The following is a 17,494-nucleotide window of genomic DNA, read 5'->3' on the forward strand; positions in this document are numbered from 1 at the left end:
GTTTTGTTTTTACAGAGCCCCTGATTTTCCATTTGGTAATCACAGTTTAAACGCTGCTGACTGGCATTATCAATTCCTTGGATATCTTTTTGTATCCCTTTCCTGTTTTATACAGTTAAATTACCTTTTCCTGTAGATCCATTGACAATTCTATTGCTTTCCCCATGACTCACAATCCAGAAACGTCAGTGGCTGGATGAAAGATGCAAGAGTCTGTCTGGATCCCAGAAACTCACTCAGCTTTTATGCACACACACTGATTACAAGCAAACAGGTCACAGGTGAGGATGTTACCTTTAGTAGCCATTCAAACCCATTTGTGTCAACTTCTGAGCATGTTATGAGGCCAAAATCACCAGGGTATGTGAACTTTTGATCTGGGTCATTTGGATGTTTTTGGTTCTCATTATTCTTTAAAAAGAGAAAACACAGTAGTTTGACAATAAATGGCTTCACCCAACCACTAACCATGAGTGTAGAAAAAGTTTTGGTGTTATCATTCATATTCTCTGAAAAAGGCCAAGAAAACAAAAATTCTGCAGGGGTATGTAAACTTTTGAGCACAACTGTATATACACAGTGACTGCACCAGCTGAATAGTGAGTGCAGCTCTGGAGTATAATACAGGAGGTAACTTTTCATTTCTGCTCCCGCTCCCCCTGGTTTCTAGGATCCGGTTTCCTCACCATTCATTGTGTTGTGTATCTGTAGTAATATATTGTGCGGGGTCTTCACCTCGTCAGCAGTCGCGTTGCGTCTGCCCTTTTGTCGGGCTGCTATCCTCGGGCCATGTCAGTGGTGACGTCCTATGTAATTGCCGTCACTCACAGTCTTGTGATTTCTCCCGATTCTTTTTTGCCCTCAGGGCGATTCCGAGGCCGGTACAGACTGCTCCTCCCTTATTAGACTTTTTCTTTCTTAACATATAATTGCGGGACATATGGGATCAGGATCTGGTCCTGTGGGGTCATTGTCGGCCCCTGTGCGGTCCTGTCTGATGAGTGAAGCCCTGCACATCACAGGAGCTCAGCCCTCTCTGCCAGCAGCCAAAACACATCCAGGAGAGTAATGTTTGAGTAATTGAGGCTAATGGATGTACTAATTATGTCGACGGCTCCATAAAGAAGCAGTGGCCTTTAACGAGCGGAGACTAGTCTTAGCCTAATTATTCCATGACCAGAGAGACTAAAGGAATGGCTTCTCCTCTAGTCACATCCAGAGCTGCACTACACATGGGCGCCGCCCTCTGCTGACCTGCTGCTTCTATGGATTAGTAGTAGGTGTCGAGCATGTCCTGCTGGCTGGGGGTTGTAGTTGTCCATCTACAGCTTTGGAGGTGACTGGAGAACAGATAAGCCACTCTTTGACAATGTCGCTGCTTTGATGTACAGCGCTCCCTCGTATACGGCGCCATATTTAATACTCTTCTTGGCTTCAGGAGGACCCATCAGGGTGCAGCTGCCTGACGTATTGACATTCGAAGATGTGGTCCACAAGAACCCATATTTGACCAGAGGCGGCCGATACAAGCCCCCCGACTGTGAATCTACCCATAAGACTGCCATCATCATCCCGCACCGCAACCGGGAGCAGCACCTTAAATACCTACTGTATTATCTCCATCCCTTCCTGCAGAGGCAGCAGCTCAACTATGGCATCTACATCATCCATCAGGTAGAGATCCAAGCCCATCTGGGGACCCCCAGAAAATACCCCCACCCACCCCTGAGCATTGCTCTCTGGTTTGATACCAATATAATAGGGCACCCCCTTTTCTCAGGGGTGTTGATATTGGGGCTTCCCTCTTACATTTGCCTCTTATTTTTCAAGGCTGGGAACTACACCTTCAATCGGGCCAAGCTGCTGAATGTGGGCTTCAAAGAAGCCATGAAGGACGAGGATTGGGACTGCATGTTCTTCCACGACGTGGACCTCATTCCTGAGGACGACCGCAACCTGTACACCTGTGACAAGTTCCCAAAACACGCGTCCATCGCCATGGACAAGTTTGGATACAAGTAGGTGTTGTGGTGCCACATAGAGAATAGGGATTTCTCCTGAACGGGGCTCATTAGATAGTAATTACCACTAATGTATAGATGGCCCCATCAGCAATGAGGGGTAAGAGAAGTCACCCCGACAGTGGAAGGCGGCAAAACTCTTTAAAGGGACAGGTCGCTTCGACTGTTCTCACTTTACATTTACGATTACTTCAGCACACACAGTAAGCTGACATAACCTGTGTTCTGCAGCTAACTTATTGGCTTTGCTGTATAGCCTTGATAAAGGTCAGAAGAGTAATCTCAGGATTATTATTATAGGGCAGGGCCAGCACAGACAGATGGGTTCCCAATATTGCCGTCTCCATGTGTTAAATCATCAGCACATGGGTTTATATGGCGGAATCACATCCTCTAAATGATGGCCGGAGTTGTGCAAAAAGCTGAAGCGTTGGCACCAACGATGTTATCAAGAATGAAAGTAACGTGGAGCCGAAGGTACAGAACTTTCCGTGGTCCCACTCACAGAGGACTTGGAAATCCCCATCACTGGAGATCAGGGCGATAATGAATCTCCAGTGATTGCATCCCTTTAATGTAAACCACAACATAATCACTGGTTACTCCACGTTGTGGCTGCTAATGTACAAGGGTATGTGAGATCGCGGCTGCAGGCTGTCCGGTCATTGCTGCGTTTCTAGGCAAGCTCCCTGATGGGTTGTCAGGTGGCTCATCCAGACGGCGGCTTTTACGTGATGGTGTGAACAATCCGGCGCTTTATCATTGTCAGAAAGGATGAAGGGAGTTGTAATAACGACCATAGCAGAAATCTGATACAACTAAGGAATGAGCCGGAGAATGCTGAGCTCTAATCCTAAAGGTTCCCACCTGCGTCTTCTTTGTCTTGTGACTGCTATAAAAGGAGAAAAGGCTGCCCGTGTTCACGCCGCTCACCATTCACTTCTATGGAAGTTCTGAAAATACCTAGCAACTGTGCAGTTCATGTGTTTTCAGTGAGCAGAGGGGGTATCTGCCCTTATGGGGAGGGCCCCCGGCTCTGTCTGTTGCCCCCTCATTCACTCCCATACGTTTGATACCTCCCCCAGGTCCCATCCATCCCTACCCTCCAGCCTTTACAGTATTCTCTATTTGCCTTCCCTACTCCCTGGACACCCCTCGGCCACATCAGTCATCCCCTTACTGAACAACCCCCATCCCTGTGTCGTGTTTCCTCTTCCCAACCCCATCGTCCATCCATCCACCCACCCTTCCAGCCTCCGTCCATTTGCCCCTTCCAGCCTCCGTCCGTTTGCCCCTTCCAGCCTCCGTCCGTTTGCCCCTTCCAGCCTCCGTCCGTTTGCCCCTTCCAGCCTCCGTCCGTTTGCCCCTTCCAGCCTCCGTCCGTTTGCCCCTTCCAGCCTCCGTCCGTTTGCCCCTTCCAGCCTCCGTCCGGCCTTGTCCTGGACCAGTTCGGTCCCTCCCCCTTCTACCCCCCCTCCCCCCCATCTGTTTGCCTTTCCCGGACAACAGCTCACCCTTATTTTTCACCCTCCTGGCCCCCTCAGTTTGCCCTTCCCTGACATGTCCTCAAGCCCCATCCATTTTCCACTACCTCCTTTCGTTTCTTGGCCCTGTCGGGTTGCCCTATTTCCGGACCCCGTCCCTTTCTGTTTGTCCTCGGAGTTGCCTGCCAGCCCCCATACACATCAGATAGTCAACGGGTCCAGCAGAATATAAGCATGGCGTCATCATGCCGGAATCACTCACTGACCACCTACACCTTTCTCCCTACAGGTTGCCTTATAAGACGTACTTCGGAGGGGTCTCGGCTCTCACCCCTGAACAATACATGAAGATGAATGGCTTCCCCAATAACTACTGGGGGTGGGGTGGCGAGGACGACGACATCGCAGTCAGGTGAGATAGGGTCTCCTGATAATCATTGCCTCCTCCCATCGTCGTGTCTTGTCCAGGTGTGCGGGACCAGGGATCGGTAGTGCACACTTAATCAGCGGTGGCTTATCTCTGCAGACGCCATCCATAAAACACAATGGAAAAACTGCATTCACAGCAGATTAAGTGTCACATCATGTGCTGAACTCCAACTGAATTACTCCGTCATTCCACAGGAAATCCTAAAGTGACAGAGAAGTCCGTCCGCTGCAGCTCAACTGGCAATTCCCTAATATGTGATTGTTGGTTGAGCAGCGTCATTGTACCTGCATATTCCTCCATGGTGGGGGGGTGAGGGAACTTCTAATCAAGGGACTGGTTCACGTAAAGTAATGACTGCTGCCTTTCTTCTCCCCTTCCCCCCAGGGTGGCGCTCAGCGGCATGTTGATCTCTCGGCCGTCCGTGCTACATGGGCGATATAAGATGATCAAACATGGACACGACAAAGGAAACGAACAGAATCCTAAAAGGTAAGATCCGGGCCCGGACCGTGTGCTCAGTGTGGATCCGGCTGCGAACGTTGTCGGAAAGCAACAGATCTTGAGGGGGTGTAGGCACCCATGGCTGTCTGCTATCCTGACTGCGGGGGTCCTCGACTCCTAACGTGCTCAGAGTGGATCTTTAACCCCTTACCAAAATCCGCCGTACATGTACGGTGCAAGTCTGTAGCGGGTGCACGGAGCGGGCTCACGGTATGACACCATGGACCTACCTCTAACTGCCGTAGGTGGAGTGACTGTTAACCTGTTAAATGCCAACCAATAAATTAATTCTGACAGCAGCATTAATGGCGCGCCAGCATGGGGACACATCTCTCTGTTCGCCCATCCTGATCGATGGGTTGCTGTGACAGCTGGGGGTGTATTTAAGACCTCCGTGCCATCACGGCACTCACTTATTTCAATGGAAACCTGTAGAAATCTACTATATGAAAGTCGCAAGTCCCCTAAGGTGACGTAAAAATAAGAGTTAAATCATCGCCAGAAAAGTGCGATCTATCGAAGTATAAAAATAATTATATTATAGACGGAGAAAAATGTACAACTCCATAATTACGTTTTTTTTCTACTGCCGCAATATGGCAAAAAATGCTTTAATCCCTCTCTCTGACATTAGACGTACTATTTCGTCCATGTGCCCTGGGCCTGTCTGACCATGGACGGAATAGTGCATCATAGCGATCGGCCGCGCTCACCGCTGACACCTGGCACTAAGTGCCAGGAGCGGTCATGGACTGCTCCCGGTATTTTAACCCCTGGAATACTTCAATCGAATACGATCGCAGCATTCCGGGAGCAGGCAGAGGGCTAACAGCACCTCTGCCTTTGGATCGGAGACTCTGCGGCGTGACGCAGGGTCCTGATCGCTGCTCTGGTAACGCGATGTCGTCATGACGACATCCAGGTAACCAGAGCTGAGAAACTTCCTGTCATGCGCAGTGCATGTCAGACAGTCTCTCAGGTCAGTGTGCACAGAGTGCAGCACTGAAAGCTTCTGTAGCATAGAGATGCTGCTCGTCTGCATGCTATAGAAGAGATCAAACTGCAAAAAATGATTGTCCCATAGTGAGACAGTGTAAAAGTTGGAATGAAGCAAAAAAAAATTTTTTTAAATAATTGTATGAATATTTAAAAAAAAAAAAAAATAAGAATAAATATTGATTTTTTTAATCAATACTTATTTGAATAAAAAAAATCTAAACAATAAAAGTACACATTTGGTATCGCCCCGTCTGTAACGACCCGACATATAAAACTGTCCAACTAGTTGAGCCCTTTAGTGAACACCATAAAAAAAAATGCAAAAAACAATGCTTTATCATCACACCGCCAAACAAAAGTGGAACAACACGCAATCAAAAAGATGGATATAAATAAACATGGTAACACTGAAAACGTCATCTTGTCCCGCAAAAAACGAGCCACTATTCAACGTCATCAGCGAAAAAATAAGTTATAGCTCTCGGAATAAAGTGATGCAAAAACAATTGTTTTTTCCTAAGAAAAAAGTTCTTATTATATAAAACCACCAAAAGATTAAAAAACGATATTAATGAGGTATCTGTTATTAATGGGTCACCGAGGAGGAGAGCAGGCCCAAGCTAAGCCACAGAAAACTAGAGAGGTTGGTACCTAAGTGGATTGCAGACCCCTGATCCTATCCACACAACTAGCAGTAGCCGTGGAGCGTACCTACGATGATCCTAGACGCCTCGGCACAGCCGGAGAGCTAACTAAGCCTAAAGCAAGAAAAGGGAAATCTAAACTGCCCCAGAGCAGACCCCAAAGGAATAGATAGCCCCCAAACATATATTGTCGGTGAGACAAGATGAAAACACAAACACAGGCAGGAAAATAGACTGAGCAAATGATGGGGCCCAAACTGACTAGACAGGAAAGGAAAGACACTGTCTGCAATCATGCAAAAAACCCTGCAAAAAGTCCAACACGTCTGATGCAAAAAACACTGAAGTCACACGACTTCGCCCCCCACTATATCAGCACTCTGGTATATTCTGAAAGCAGAGCAAAAAGAGACCAATCTAACAGGGGATAAAACAAACTGGCACAAGCAGTAACATATGGGCGGTGATTCAGCACAGCCCCAGCCGGAGCTGGCTGACCCGCACCAACAAGAGATAGACAAACCCAGATCAAATGCAAACAGAATAGCAAATAAACCACTTAGCTGAACATGCAGGGACAGAGCTGGAGAAATCAGACCTCAGGAGGAACAGGAAGCAAATCACCAGCAGGGATAGAGGGAGTCGGCTGTCTTAAAGCCCAATCTAAAACCCCAGATCTCCAATCGTCATCATCATTATGAGGTGGCAAGCCTCTGTCAATCAGATCAGCTCCATTACCTCCAGAAAGAGAACTCGCAACCCCTCTGTCGATCTGACCAGCTCTACTACCTTCAGTAATAACCAGAGGGAGGCCAGAAAGCGAATTCACAACAGGTATCGCTGTTGTCATACTGACTCGAAGAGTAGTACTGCCTTATCAATTTTACCACACGCGGAATGGTGTAAACGCCCCCCCCAAAAGAAATTCATGAATTGCTGGTTTTTTTCATTCTGTCTACCAAAAATCGGATTAGAAAGTGATCAAAATTGTCATGTGCCCGAAAATGGTACCAAAAAAACGGCAGCTCGTCCCGCAAAAAGCAAGACCTCACATGGGCCAAAATATGGAAAAATTATAGCTCTCAAAATGTGGTGATGTAAAACACTTTTTCTCTTTCGTCTCATTGGGGGACACAGGAACTGTGGGTGTGTGCTGCTGTCACTAGGAGGTTGCACTATGCATGAAAAAAATGTTAGCTCCGCCTCCGCAGTATACACCCCTCTGACCGGCTGTAGGACAATCAGTTTTTGCTTAGTGTCAGCAGGAGGTGGACAGAGGTCTCTCGCAGACCTATGCCTACCTCAATGTGCGTCGTTCCTTTTCAGGTAACCATGGTGGGATACAGAGTAGATATGCTACATTTGTATTCCCACACCGGGATTGAGTACGGCGTGTACTGCCACCCTGCATCCTCATGAATCCCGCTGGCAGGACCCTATCCCCTAACACAGGACTCATGTTCAGACCTTCCTGACCTGGTCCTGACCTTCGTCTCCCATCACTCGCCCTCCAGAGCCTGATGATCGAGAGAGACGCCCTGCAGAAAAGGTTTGGGACAGCAATCTTTTCATACAGATAAACCGACCCCTGTTACGGGATGAACAGGAGGTAAGAGGCTGCAGCGTTGTGTGATCTGCTCACCAGCCGCTCTAGCTGAATATGACCGCTCTAATCAGCACTCGGGCTTGCAGCCCATGGCTCTATACTTAGTTTAAGAGCCAACACTTAATTTCAAGCTCGCGGTGCAGTACGGTTCCAGCCTCCTCCCGTGGCCTCTCTCCTCAACGCAGGAGTTATCCCTGTTCCCAAGCAGGAACGTTTTACCGGCTTTTACTCAAACCTGTTTGTGATACCAAAAAAGGATGGCTCAGTTCGTCCCATACTAGACCTCAAAAGGCTAAACAGATGGATCCGCTTACGCCATTTCAGGATGGAATCGATTTGGTCGGTAATTACGTCTATGGATGATCAGGAATTCCTATGTTCCATAGATATCCGGGACGCCTACCTACACGTCCCCATTTTTCAGGGACATCAGAGGTTTCTGCGTTTTGCTGTCCAAAAGCAGCATTTCCAGTTTGTGGCCCTGCCATTTGGGCTGGCAACAGCCCCCAGAATTTTTACAAAGATTATGGCAGCGATGGTAGCAATATTAAGGGTCAGAGCCATAATATTGGTATCATATCTCGACGATATTCTCGTCAAGGCACCCTCCTTTGCTCTGGCCCAGGAAAATCTAGCGGTAGTTTTAAACACGCTCTCCCAGTTTGGTTGCATCATAAACAGGGAGAAATCCCACCTAACGCCGACACAACGCCTAGAATTCTTAGGAATGGTAACCGACACCCGCCGCTCAAGGGTCTTTCTCTCAGAAAGAAAGTGGATTACCCTCCAGCAGGGAATTCGCTCTCTGTTGAAATTCCGGCTTCTATCCTTTCGCGCTGCCATGAGAGTCCTGGGAAGAATGGTGGCAGCTTCAGAGGCAATACCCTTTGCCCTGTTCCGTTCCAGGATACTGCAGAGGAACATCTTCAGTGGGACAGGTCCATCTCTTCGCTAGATCGCCCCTTCCTCCCCTCCATTTAGACCAGGGAGTCCTTCAAGTGGTGGCTGACCTCCCCCCCTTCATCTGGGATGGCCTTTTCCCCCGGTCCACTGGCAGGTAGTAACTACAGATGCCAGTCTCCAGGGCTGGGGTGCGGTATTCCGCCACGTGACTGTCCAGGGACGATGGTCGAGGCAAGAATCCTCACTATCAATCAACATTCTAGAACTGAGGGCGGTCTTTCTAGCACGTCTACATTGGGAAAGATACCTCAACAACCAGTCAGTCCGGATTCAAACGGACAACGCCACGGCGGCGGCATACATCAATCACCAAGGGGGAACCAGAAGTCCCTGGGCACTGGCCAAGATATCCAGAATCTTCAACTGGGCAGAAACCGCATTTCCGGCAATTTCTGCAGTTTACATTCCCGGCACAGACAACACGGCCGCCGACTTCCTCAGTCGGGAGGGGCTCGCGGCAGGGGAATGGTCCTTACACCAGGAAATGTTCCGTCAGATATGCCAGCGATGGGGGAACTCCGGATGTGGACCTCCTGGCATCGCAACAGAAGGGTACAACAGTTTGTCTCAAGATACCGCGATCCTCTAGCAATAGGGGTCGACGCGCTGGTTATTCCCTGGACACAGTTCAGACTCCCTTACCTGTTCCCTCCCCTTCCTCTCCTGCCCAGGCTGCTAAAGAAGATCAAGGTGGAAGGGGTGCTGGTCATATTGGTCACCCCGTACTGGCCCAGGAGGGCCTGGTTCGTAGAAATTATCAATCTTCTCTCAGGCACCCCCTGGAGACTCCCCGACAGACCAGATCTCCTGGCTCAGGAGCCATTTTACTACCCGAATTCTCGGTTGCTCAATTTGACGGCATGGCCGTTGAAACCACAATACTGAGAGCAGCAGGTTTTTTGGACCGAGTCATTAATACATTGATCCAGGCTAGGAAGCCTTCCTCTTCCAGGGTCTATTATCGAGCCTGGAAGGCCTATTTTGGCTGGTGCGAGTCTAATCTTGTCACACCTTTGCCCTGTTCCCTGCCATCTGTCCTAGCTTTTCTCCAGGCAGGGTTAGATGGCGGCCTGGCCCTAAGTTCCTTGAAAGGCCAGGTATCTGCTCTCTCTCTTCTTTTTCAAAAGAATTTGCCCTCCCTCTTACAGGTTAAGACCTTTCTGCAAGGAGTGACACATGCGGCCCCTCCTTACAGATCCCCTGTGGCTTCAGGGGATCTTAACTTGGTCTTGGAAGCCTTGACAGGTTCACCCTTTGAACCCCTACAGGAAAGTCCCATTTCTTTGTTGTCCTGGAAGGTGGTATTTCTCGCAGCCATCACCTCTATTAGGCGGGTTTCAGAAATAGCGGCATTGTCCTATCGTCCTCCATTCCTAATTATGCACCATGGCAAGGTTGTTTTGCAACCTCCTCCTAACTTTGTTCCCAAGGTGGTATCGGCCTTTACCTGAACGAGGATATAATCTTCGTCATTTTGTCCCGCTCCAACCCATCCTCTGGAGCGTTCTTTTAATAAGCTAGACCTGGTCAGGGAGATAAGGATCTATCTGGCCAGGACCGCTCCTTTCAGGAAGGCGGACTCGCTCTTTATTATCCCCAATGGCGTGAGAAGAGGCCTGCCGGCCTCTAAGGCAACAATTTCCCACTGGATCAGAATGGCAATTCTGGAAGCCTACCGGGTAAAGGACAGGGTGTCCCCTGCTGGGGTCAAGGCCCATTCAACCCGGGCGGTGGGGGCCTTCTGGGCGGTACACAACAGGGCATCAGCCATGCAGTTGTGCAAGGCTGCCACATGGTCATCCGTGCATACCTTTTCAAGGTTCTATAAGGTCCATACCTATGCTTCAGCTGACGCCAGCCTAGGCAGAAGAATCTTGCAGGCGGCAGTGGTGAGTTCTCTGACCTGAAGGAAGTTTCTGTCTTTTCCCACCCCAGGGACTGCTTTTGGACGTCCCACGGTTCCTGTGTCCCTCAATGAGACGAAAGAGAAAACAGGATTTTGGTTGCTTACCGTAAAATCTGTTTCTCAGAGTCTTCATTGGGGGACACAGCGCCCTCCCATGATTTTATTACGTGTAATGAATATATGATGACTTACATGATAATGTCTCCTCCTACTGCTTTTTCACTAACTGATTGTCCTACAGCCAGTCGGAGGGGTGTATACTGCGGAGGCGGAGTTAACATTTTTTTTATGCATAGTGTCAACCTCCCAGTGACAGTAGCGCACATCCACGGTTCCTGTGTCCCCCAATGAAGACTGAGAAACAGATTTTACAGTAAGCAACCAAATTCCTGTTTTTGCAATAAAAAGCGTCTTGGCGTGTGACAGCAGCCAAACATAAAACCCCGTTATAAGGCCTCTTTCACACGTCCTGATATTTCCGGTACCGGAGAGGTCAGTGTCTGTGTGTGTAATACTTGCGGCACACGTGTGGCATGCGTGTGCCTCATCAGTACCACACGGAATAAGTGTTACAGTAAGCGTTGTTCCCCAGTGTCTAGTGCTGAACACTGCTCTCATCATGAGTTACACTTAACCCCTTAACGACCGCCGATACGCCTTTTAACAGCAGCAGTTTAGGGTACTTAAACCACAGCGCCGCTTTTTGACGGCGCCGAGATTTAAGGTTATAGCGCCCCCCATTGTCGGAATTTCTCCATAGTCTCGGCTGTCAGTGGTAGCCGAGACCCCAGAGAACATGATTCGGGTCGGTTTTTACCAATCCCGCACATCAGAGAAGAGAGAAATACCCCCCCGACCCCCCCCACCGGGTACCTCCGTTGTCCCTGCAGGCCCCCCTGAAGTCCCCCGGGCCGCTGGCTTCTTTCGGGAGAAAATGGCGGGCGCCAGCCTGCCGAGATCGGCCGGCTGGCACCCAGCCTCATTAGGAGATTTTTTTTTTTTTCCTATTTGGTTCATTTTGATCACTGTGATAGGCCCTATCAAAGTGATCAAAATAAAAAAAAAATAGTAAATCAAACCCCCCTTTATCTCCCACTTAGTAAGGGAAAAATAATAAAATAAAAAAAAAATGTTTTTATTTCCATTTTCCCATTAGGGTTAGAGTTGAACTAAAGAGAGTTGAGCTAAAGTTAGGGTTGGGGGCTAAAGTTAGGGTTAGGGTTTGGATTACGGTTATGGTTGGGATTAGGGTTAGGGGTCTGTTAGGGTTAGGTTTGTGGTTAGGGTTATGGTTGGGATTAGGGTTAGGGGTGTGTTGGGGTTAGGGTTGGAGTTAGAATTGGGGGATTCCACTGTTTAGGCACATCAGGGGCTCTCCAAATGCAACATGGTGTAAATAAAGCCAATTTTGCGTTGGTAAAGTAAAACTGCGCTCCTTCCCTTCCGAGCTCTGCCATGCGCCCAAACAGTGGTTTACCTGCATATACAGTGTCTTGCGAAAGTATTCGGCCCCTTGGAACTTTTCACCCTTTTCCCACATATCATGCTTCAAACATAACGAAACAATGACTGACCTCAGGGAGACCAGTCAAAGAAAACACTGATCTTCCTCCAGGGAAGGACCCAGCCTATTGCATATTTGTATTTCCCAGGGAGCAATGCACCTAGGATTTCACTGATTGAGCGCCTTTGCCGGCTGCCGCTGTGTTTTCTTTGACTGGTCTCCCTGAGGTCAGTGATTGTTTCGTGATGTTGGTCTACTAGGCATTGCTCCCACCTAGCCAGAATCCTACTGCACACTGATGAGGGGCAACACCCTGAAACAGCTGTCTGTGGATGGATACCTGGCATTGGTATTTCCCTTGTCATATCTGTAAACTCTTAAAGAGCTGGATATTGACTTAAAGGGCCACTTAATATGGTGGTAATGGTGGTTTCCGAAAGGAGCCACTCCTTGGTTGGGTCCTTCCTGGAAGAAGATCTGGCTAGTCCCGTGTTTGAGACTCTTAAATGAGGCTCCACGGACTTTATTTGCATGCTTCAAAAATAAAGATACCAAATGTAAATTTTTGGTGAAGAATCAACAAGTGGGACACAATTGTGAAGTTGAATGAAATTTATTGGTTATTTTACATTTTTGTGGAAATTCAAAAACTGAAAAGTGGGGCGTGCAATATTATTCAGCCCCTTTAACCTAATACTTTGTTGCGCCACCTTTTGCTGCGATTACAGCTGAAAGTCGCTTGGGGCATGTCTATCAGTTTTGTACATCGAGTGACTGAAATTTTTGCCCATTCTTCCTTGGCAAACAGCTTGAGCTCAGTGAGGTTTGATGGAGATCGTTTGTGAACAGCAGTTTTCAGCTCTTTCCATAGATTCTCGATTGGATTTAGGTCTGGACTTTGACTTGGCCATTCTAACACCTGGATACGTTTATTTGTGAACCATTTCATTGTAGATTTTGCTTTATGTTTGGGATCATTGTCTTGTTGGAAGACAAATCTCCTTCCCAGTCTCACGTCTTTTGCAGACTCCAACAGGTTTTCTTCAAGAATGGTCCTGTATTTGGCTCCATCCATGTTCCCATAAATTTTAACCATCTTCCCTGTCCCAGCTGAAGAAAAGCAGGCCCAAACCATGATGCTGTCACCACCATGTTTGACAGTGGGGATGGTGTGTTCAGGATGATGAGCTGTGTTGCCTTTACGCCAAACATATTATTTGGCATTGTTGTCAAAAAGTTCGATTTTAGTTTCATCTGACCAGAGCACCTTCTTCCATTCCACATGTTTGGTGTGTCTCCCAGGTGGCTTGTTGCAAACTTTAAATGCCACTTTTTATGGATATCTTTGAGAAATGGCTTTCTCCTTGGTACTCTTCCATAAAGGCCAGGTTTGTGCAGTGTATGACTGATTGTTGTCCCATGGACAGACTGTCCCACCTCAGCTGTAGATCTCTGCAGTTCATCCAGAGTGATCATGGACCTCTTGGCTACATCTCTGATCAGTCTTCTCCTTGTTTGAGATGAAAGTTTAGAGGGACGGCCCGGTCTTGGTAGATTGGCAGTGGTATGATACTCCTTCCATTTCAATATGATCGCTTGCACAGTGTTCCTTGGGATGTTTAAAGTTTTGGAAATCATTTTGTATCCAAATCCAGCATTAAACTTCTCCACAACAGTATCACGAACCTGCCTGTTGTATTCCTTGGTCTTCATGATGCTCTCTGTGCTTCAAACAGAACCCTGAGACTATCACAGAGTAGGTGCATTTATACGGAGACTTGATTACACACAGGTGGATTATATTTATCATCATTAGTCATTTAGGACAACATTGGATCATTCAGAGATCCACAATGAACTTCTGGAGTGAGTTTGCTGCACTGAAAGTAAAGGGGCCGAATAATATTGCACGCCCCACTTGTCAGTTTTTGAATTTTCACAAAAATTTAAAATAACCAATAAATTTAGTTTACCTTCACAATTGTGTCCCACTTGTTGTTGATTCTTCACCAAAAATGAACATTTGGTATCTTTGTTTGAAGCATGATATGTGGGAAAAGGTTGAAAAGTTCCAGGGGGCCGAATACTTTAGCAAGGCACTGTATGGGGTATCATACAGGACAAGTACTCAGGACAAGTTGCACAACAACGCTTGGTGTCCAATTTCTCTTATTACCCTTGGGAAAATTAAAAATTGGGGGCAAAAAGATCTTTTTGTAAAAAAAAAAATGATTTTTTTAAATTATTTTTACGGCTCTACATTATAAACTTCTGTGAAACACTTGGGGGTTCAAAGTGCTCACCACACATCTAGATAAAGTTCCTTGGGGGGGTCTAGTTTCCAATATGCTTTCAATTGTTGGGGTTTTCCACTGTTTAGGTACATCAGGGGTTCTCCAAACGCGACATGGCGTCGGATCTGAATTCCAGCCAATTTTGCATTGAAAAGTTAAACGGCGCTCCTTCCCTTCCGAGCTCTGCCATGTGCCCAAACACTGGTTCCCCCCACATATCAGGTATCGGCGTACTCAAGACAAATTGTACAACCACTTTTGGGGTCCAATTTCTCCTGTTACCCTTGGTAAAATAAAAAAAAATTGGATCTGAAGTAAATTTTTTGTGAAGAAAGTTAAATGTTCATTTTTTTTTTTTAAACATTCTAAAAATTCCTGTGAAGCACCTGAAGAGTTAATAAATTTCTTGATTGTGGTTTTGAGCACCTTGAGGGGTGCAGTTTTTTGAATGGTATCACTTCTGGGTATTTTCTGTCATATAGACCTCTCAAAGTGACTTCAAATGTGCTGTGGTCCCTAAAAAATCAAATGGTGTTGTAAAAATGTGAAATCGCTGTTTAACTTTTAACCATTTTAACTTAACGAAAAAAAAATTTGTTTCCAAAATTGTGCTGATGTAAAGTAAACATGTGGGAAATGTTACATATTAAGTATTTAATGTGAAATATATCTGTGATTTAAGGGCATGAAAATGCAAAGTTGGAACATTTCAAAATTTTCGCCAAATTTCCGTTTTTTTCACAAATAAACGCAGGTTATATCAAAGAACTTTTACCACTAGCATGAAGTACAATATGTCACGAGAAAACAATGTCAGAATCACCAGAATCCATGGAAGCGTTCCAGAGTTATTACCTCATAAAGGGACAGTGGTCACAATTGTGGTCATTAACATGCAAACCACCCTTGGGGGTAAAGGGATTACAAAGCGATCAAAATGTCTTATCTATCCTAAAATGGTAAAAACGCTGTCTCATTACGGAGAAAAATACACTGTCAAACGGCTCATTAGACCGAAACAATGGGTCTTGGAAAATAATAGCGTAATAATAATAACAAAAAAAGTTCAGATTTTTTTTCTCCAACATAAAAAGATATAGTAAAAAAACTGGACACTTTTGGTATCTCTGTAATCGTACTGATATGGAGAAAAATATTTCAAGGTCTTTTTTTACCACAAAATGTAGATCGTAAAAACAGTTCCCATAACAGTACACTATATGGTAAAATGAATGGAGTCATTCATTCTAGTTTTTCCTTGTGCAGATTAGAATAAAGTTGATCCTTCTACAATGTGACAGCCCTTTAGATATTTGTAGACAGCTATTAAGTCTCCTCTCAGTCTTCTTCTTCTTCTCTTTTGCAAACTAAACATTCCCAAATCCTGTAACCGTTCCTAATAGGACATGGTTTGCAGACCAGTCACCATTCTGTTCGCTCTTCTCTGAACTTGTTCCAGTTTGTTGATGCCTTTTTTTAAAATGTGGCGCCCAAAACTGGACACAGTATGCCAGATGAGGTCAGACCAAAGAGGAGTAGAGAACAATAATGACTTCACGTGATCTAGACTGTATGCTTCTGTTAATACATCCCAGAATTGCATTTGCTTTTTTGCTGCTGCATCACACTGTTGACTCATGTGCAGTCTGTGATCTATTAGTATACCCAATTCTTTTTCGCATGTGCTGTTGCTTAGCCCTATTCTTCCCATTCTGTATATGTTTTTTTTCATTTTTATTGCCCAGATGTAGTACTTTGCATTTTTTCCTGTTAAAAAACATTCTGTTAGGCTAGGTTCACATTTGTGGTTTAGTCTGCAGCTTATCGTCCGCAACCGCAAAAGCATTTTCCCCATACCGTAGGTATGGTGTGTCCCCCTGTATCAGCCACCTCCCAGCTATCCATCATCACCCTGTTGCGTCTCTGCGCCGCTGCCTCCTCCTGTGTTGTTGTTGGTGTTACATGGTGTTACATGCCGGCGGACGCCTGCACTGTGCTAACAGTTCTCAGGCATGCGCAGTGCGCGCTACCCGGGAACTGACATCAGGCTATCGTGCCTGCGTGTTGTGGAGGCCCCGGATCCCGCCCCGCAGTGTGGTATGATGTCTGTCAACCCCTGAGGAAGAAGTAGTTCTTACTTCGAAACGCGTTGGAAATAAATTATTAATCTTCAATTATAACTGGAATCGTGTATTATGTCAAGCAGCGCATGGAAGTCCAAAAATAAGTTCCACAGGATTTGATATATCAACGGTCACTTGTTTGACCATTGGACGTGCAGCAGCTGACTATTAATCTCATATGCTTGATCTCTCCTACAGCAGGTGAGTGGATCTCTTCTAATTTTAAAAGTATCATCGGATAAGACCCTATTTGCCCTTCTCTGTTCCTATGGTGTATTACACTTAGCATTATGGCTGGTCCAAACAATCAGGGCAATTGTTACCACCCACCTTTCGTGTCTCCCTTTTTTTTCCTCAGACATTAAGCTTGCGAGCAGGGCCCTCATTCCTCTTGGTATCTGTTGTGATCTATGTGACTATTGTTATGCTGTAATGTCTATTGTCTATAGAAGTCCCCTCTGAAATGTAAAGTGCTGCGGAATATGTCTGCGCTATAGAAATAGATACATAGATAATAAGTTTTATCTATATATCTATCATCTATCTATCTATCTATCATCTATCTATTGTCTATCTATCATCTATCTATTGTCTATCTATCATCTATCTGTTATCCATCTATCTCTATCTAGTTATCTATCTTTTTATCTATACATCTATCTATTATCCATCTATTTATCTATCATCTATCTATGTATCTATCACCTATCCATCTATCTAATATCTATCCATCTATCATCTATCCATCTATCTATTTATCTATCATCTATCTATGTATCTATCACCTATCCATCTATCTATTATCTATCATCTATCTATCTATTGTACATAGATACATGGATGGATGGATAAATAGCTGTATAGATGGATGGATAGATACATAGATATATGATGATAAATAGATGATAGATGACAGAAAAATGGGTGGATGGATATCAATACAAAATGGAACAGCAGAATACTTATTTTCGGGTGCAAAGCCCCCAGGCAAACTGTCCACTCGTTGCCCCAAGTATACA

At 45.9% G+C, this 17,494-nt stretch overlaps 1 protein-coding gene across 2 annotated transcripts in view; it reads left to right on the forward strand.

Moving 5' to 3' along the window:
* LOC141085263 (beta-1,4-galactosyltransferase 3-like) overlaps positions 1-17,494 on the forward strand; it is a 66,398-nt gene that overhangs the window by 36,609 nt on the left and 12,295 nt on the right. For both annotated transcript variants that reach the window (XM_073570530.1, XM_073570531.1), the window contains exons 3-6: positions 1,439-1,674; positions 1,831-2,018; positions 3,795-3,917; positions 4,320-4,424. In XM_073570530.1, the coding sequence (XP_073426631.1) occupies positions 1,439-1,674; positions 1,831-2,018; positions 3,795-3,917; positions 4,320-4,424 (652 nt within the window). The remainder of the gene's footprint in view (positions 1-1,438; positions 1,675-1,830; positions 2,019-3,794; positions 3,918-4,319; positions 4,425-17,494) is intronic.

This window comes from Dendrobates tinctorius, unplaced genomic scaffold (assembly GCF_039654945.1).
Source record: "Dendrobates tinctorius isolate UK_male_01 unplaced genomic scaffold, ASM3965494v1 ptg000028l, whole genome shotgun sequence".
Taxonomy (NCBI): domain Eukaryota; kingdom Metazoa; phylum Chordata; class Amphibia; order Anura; family Dendrobatidae; genus Dendrobates; species Dendrobates tinctorius.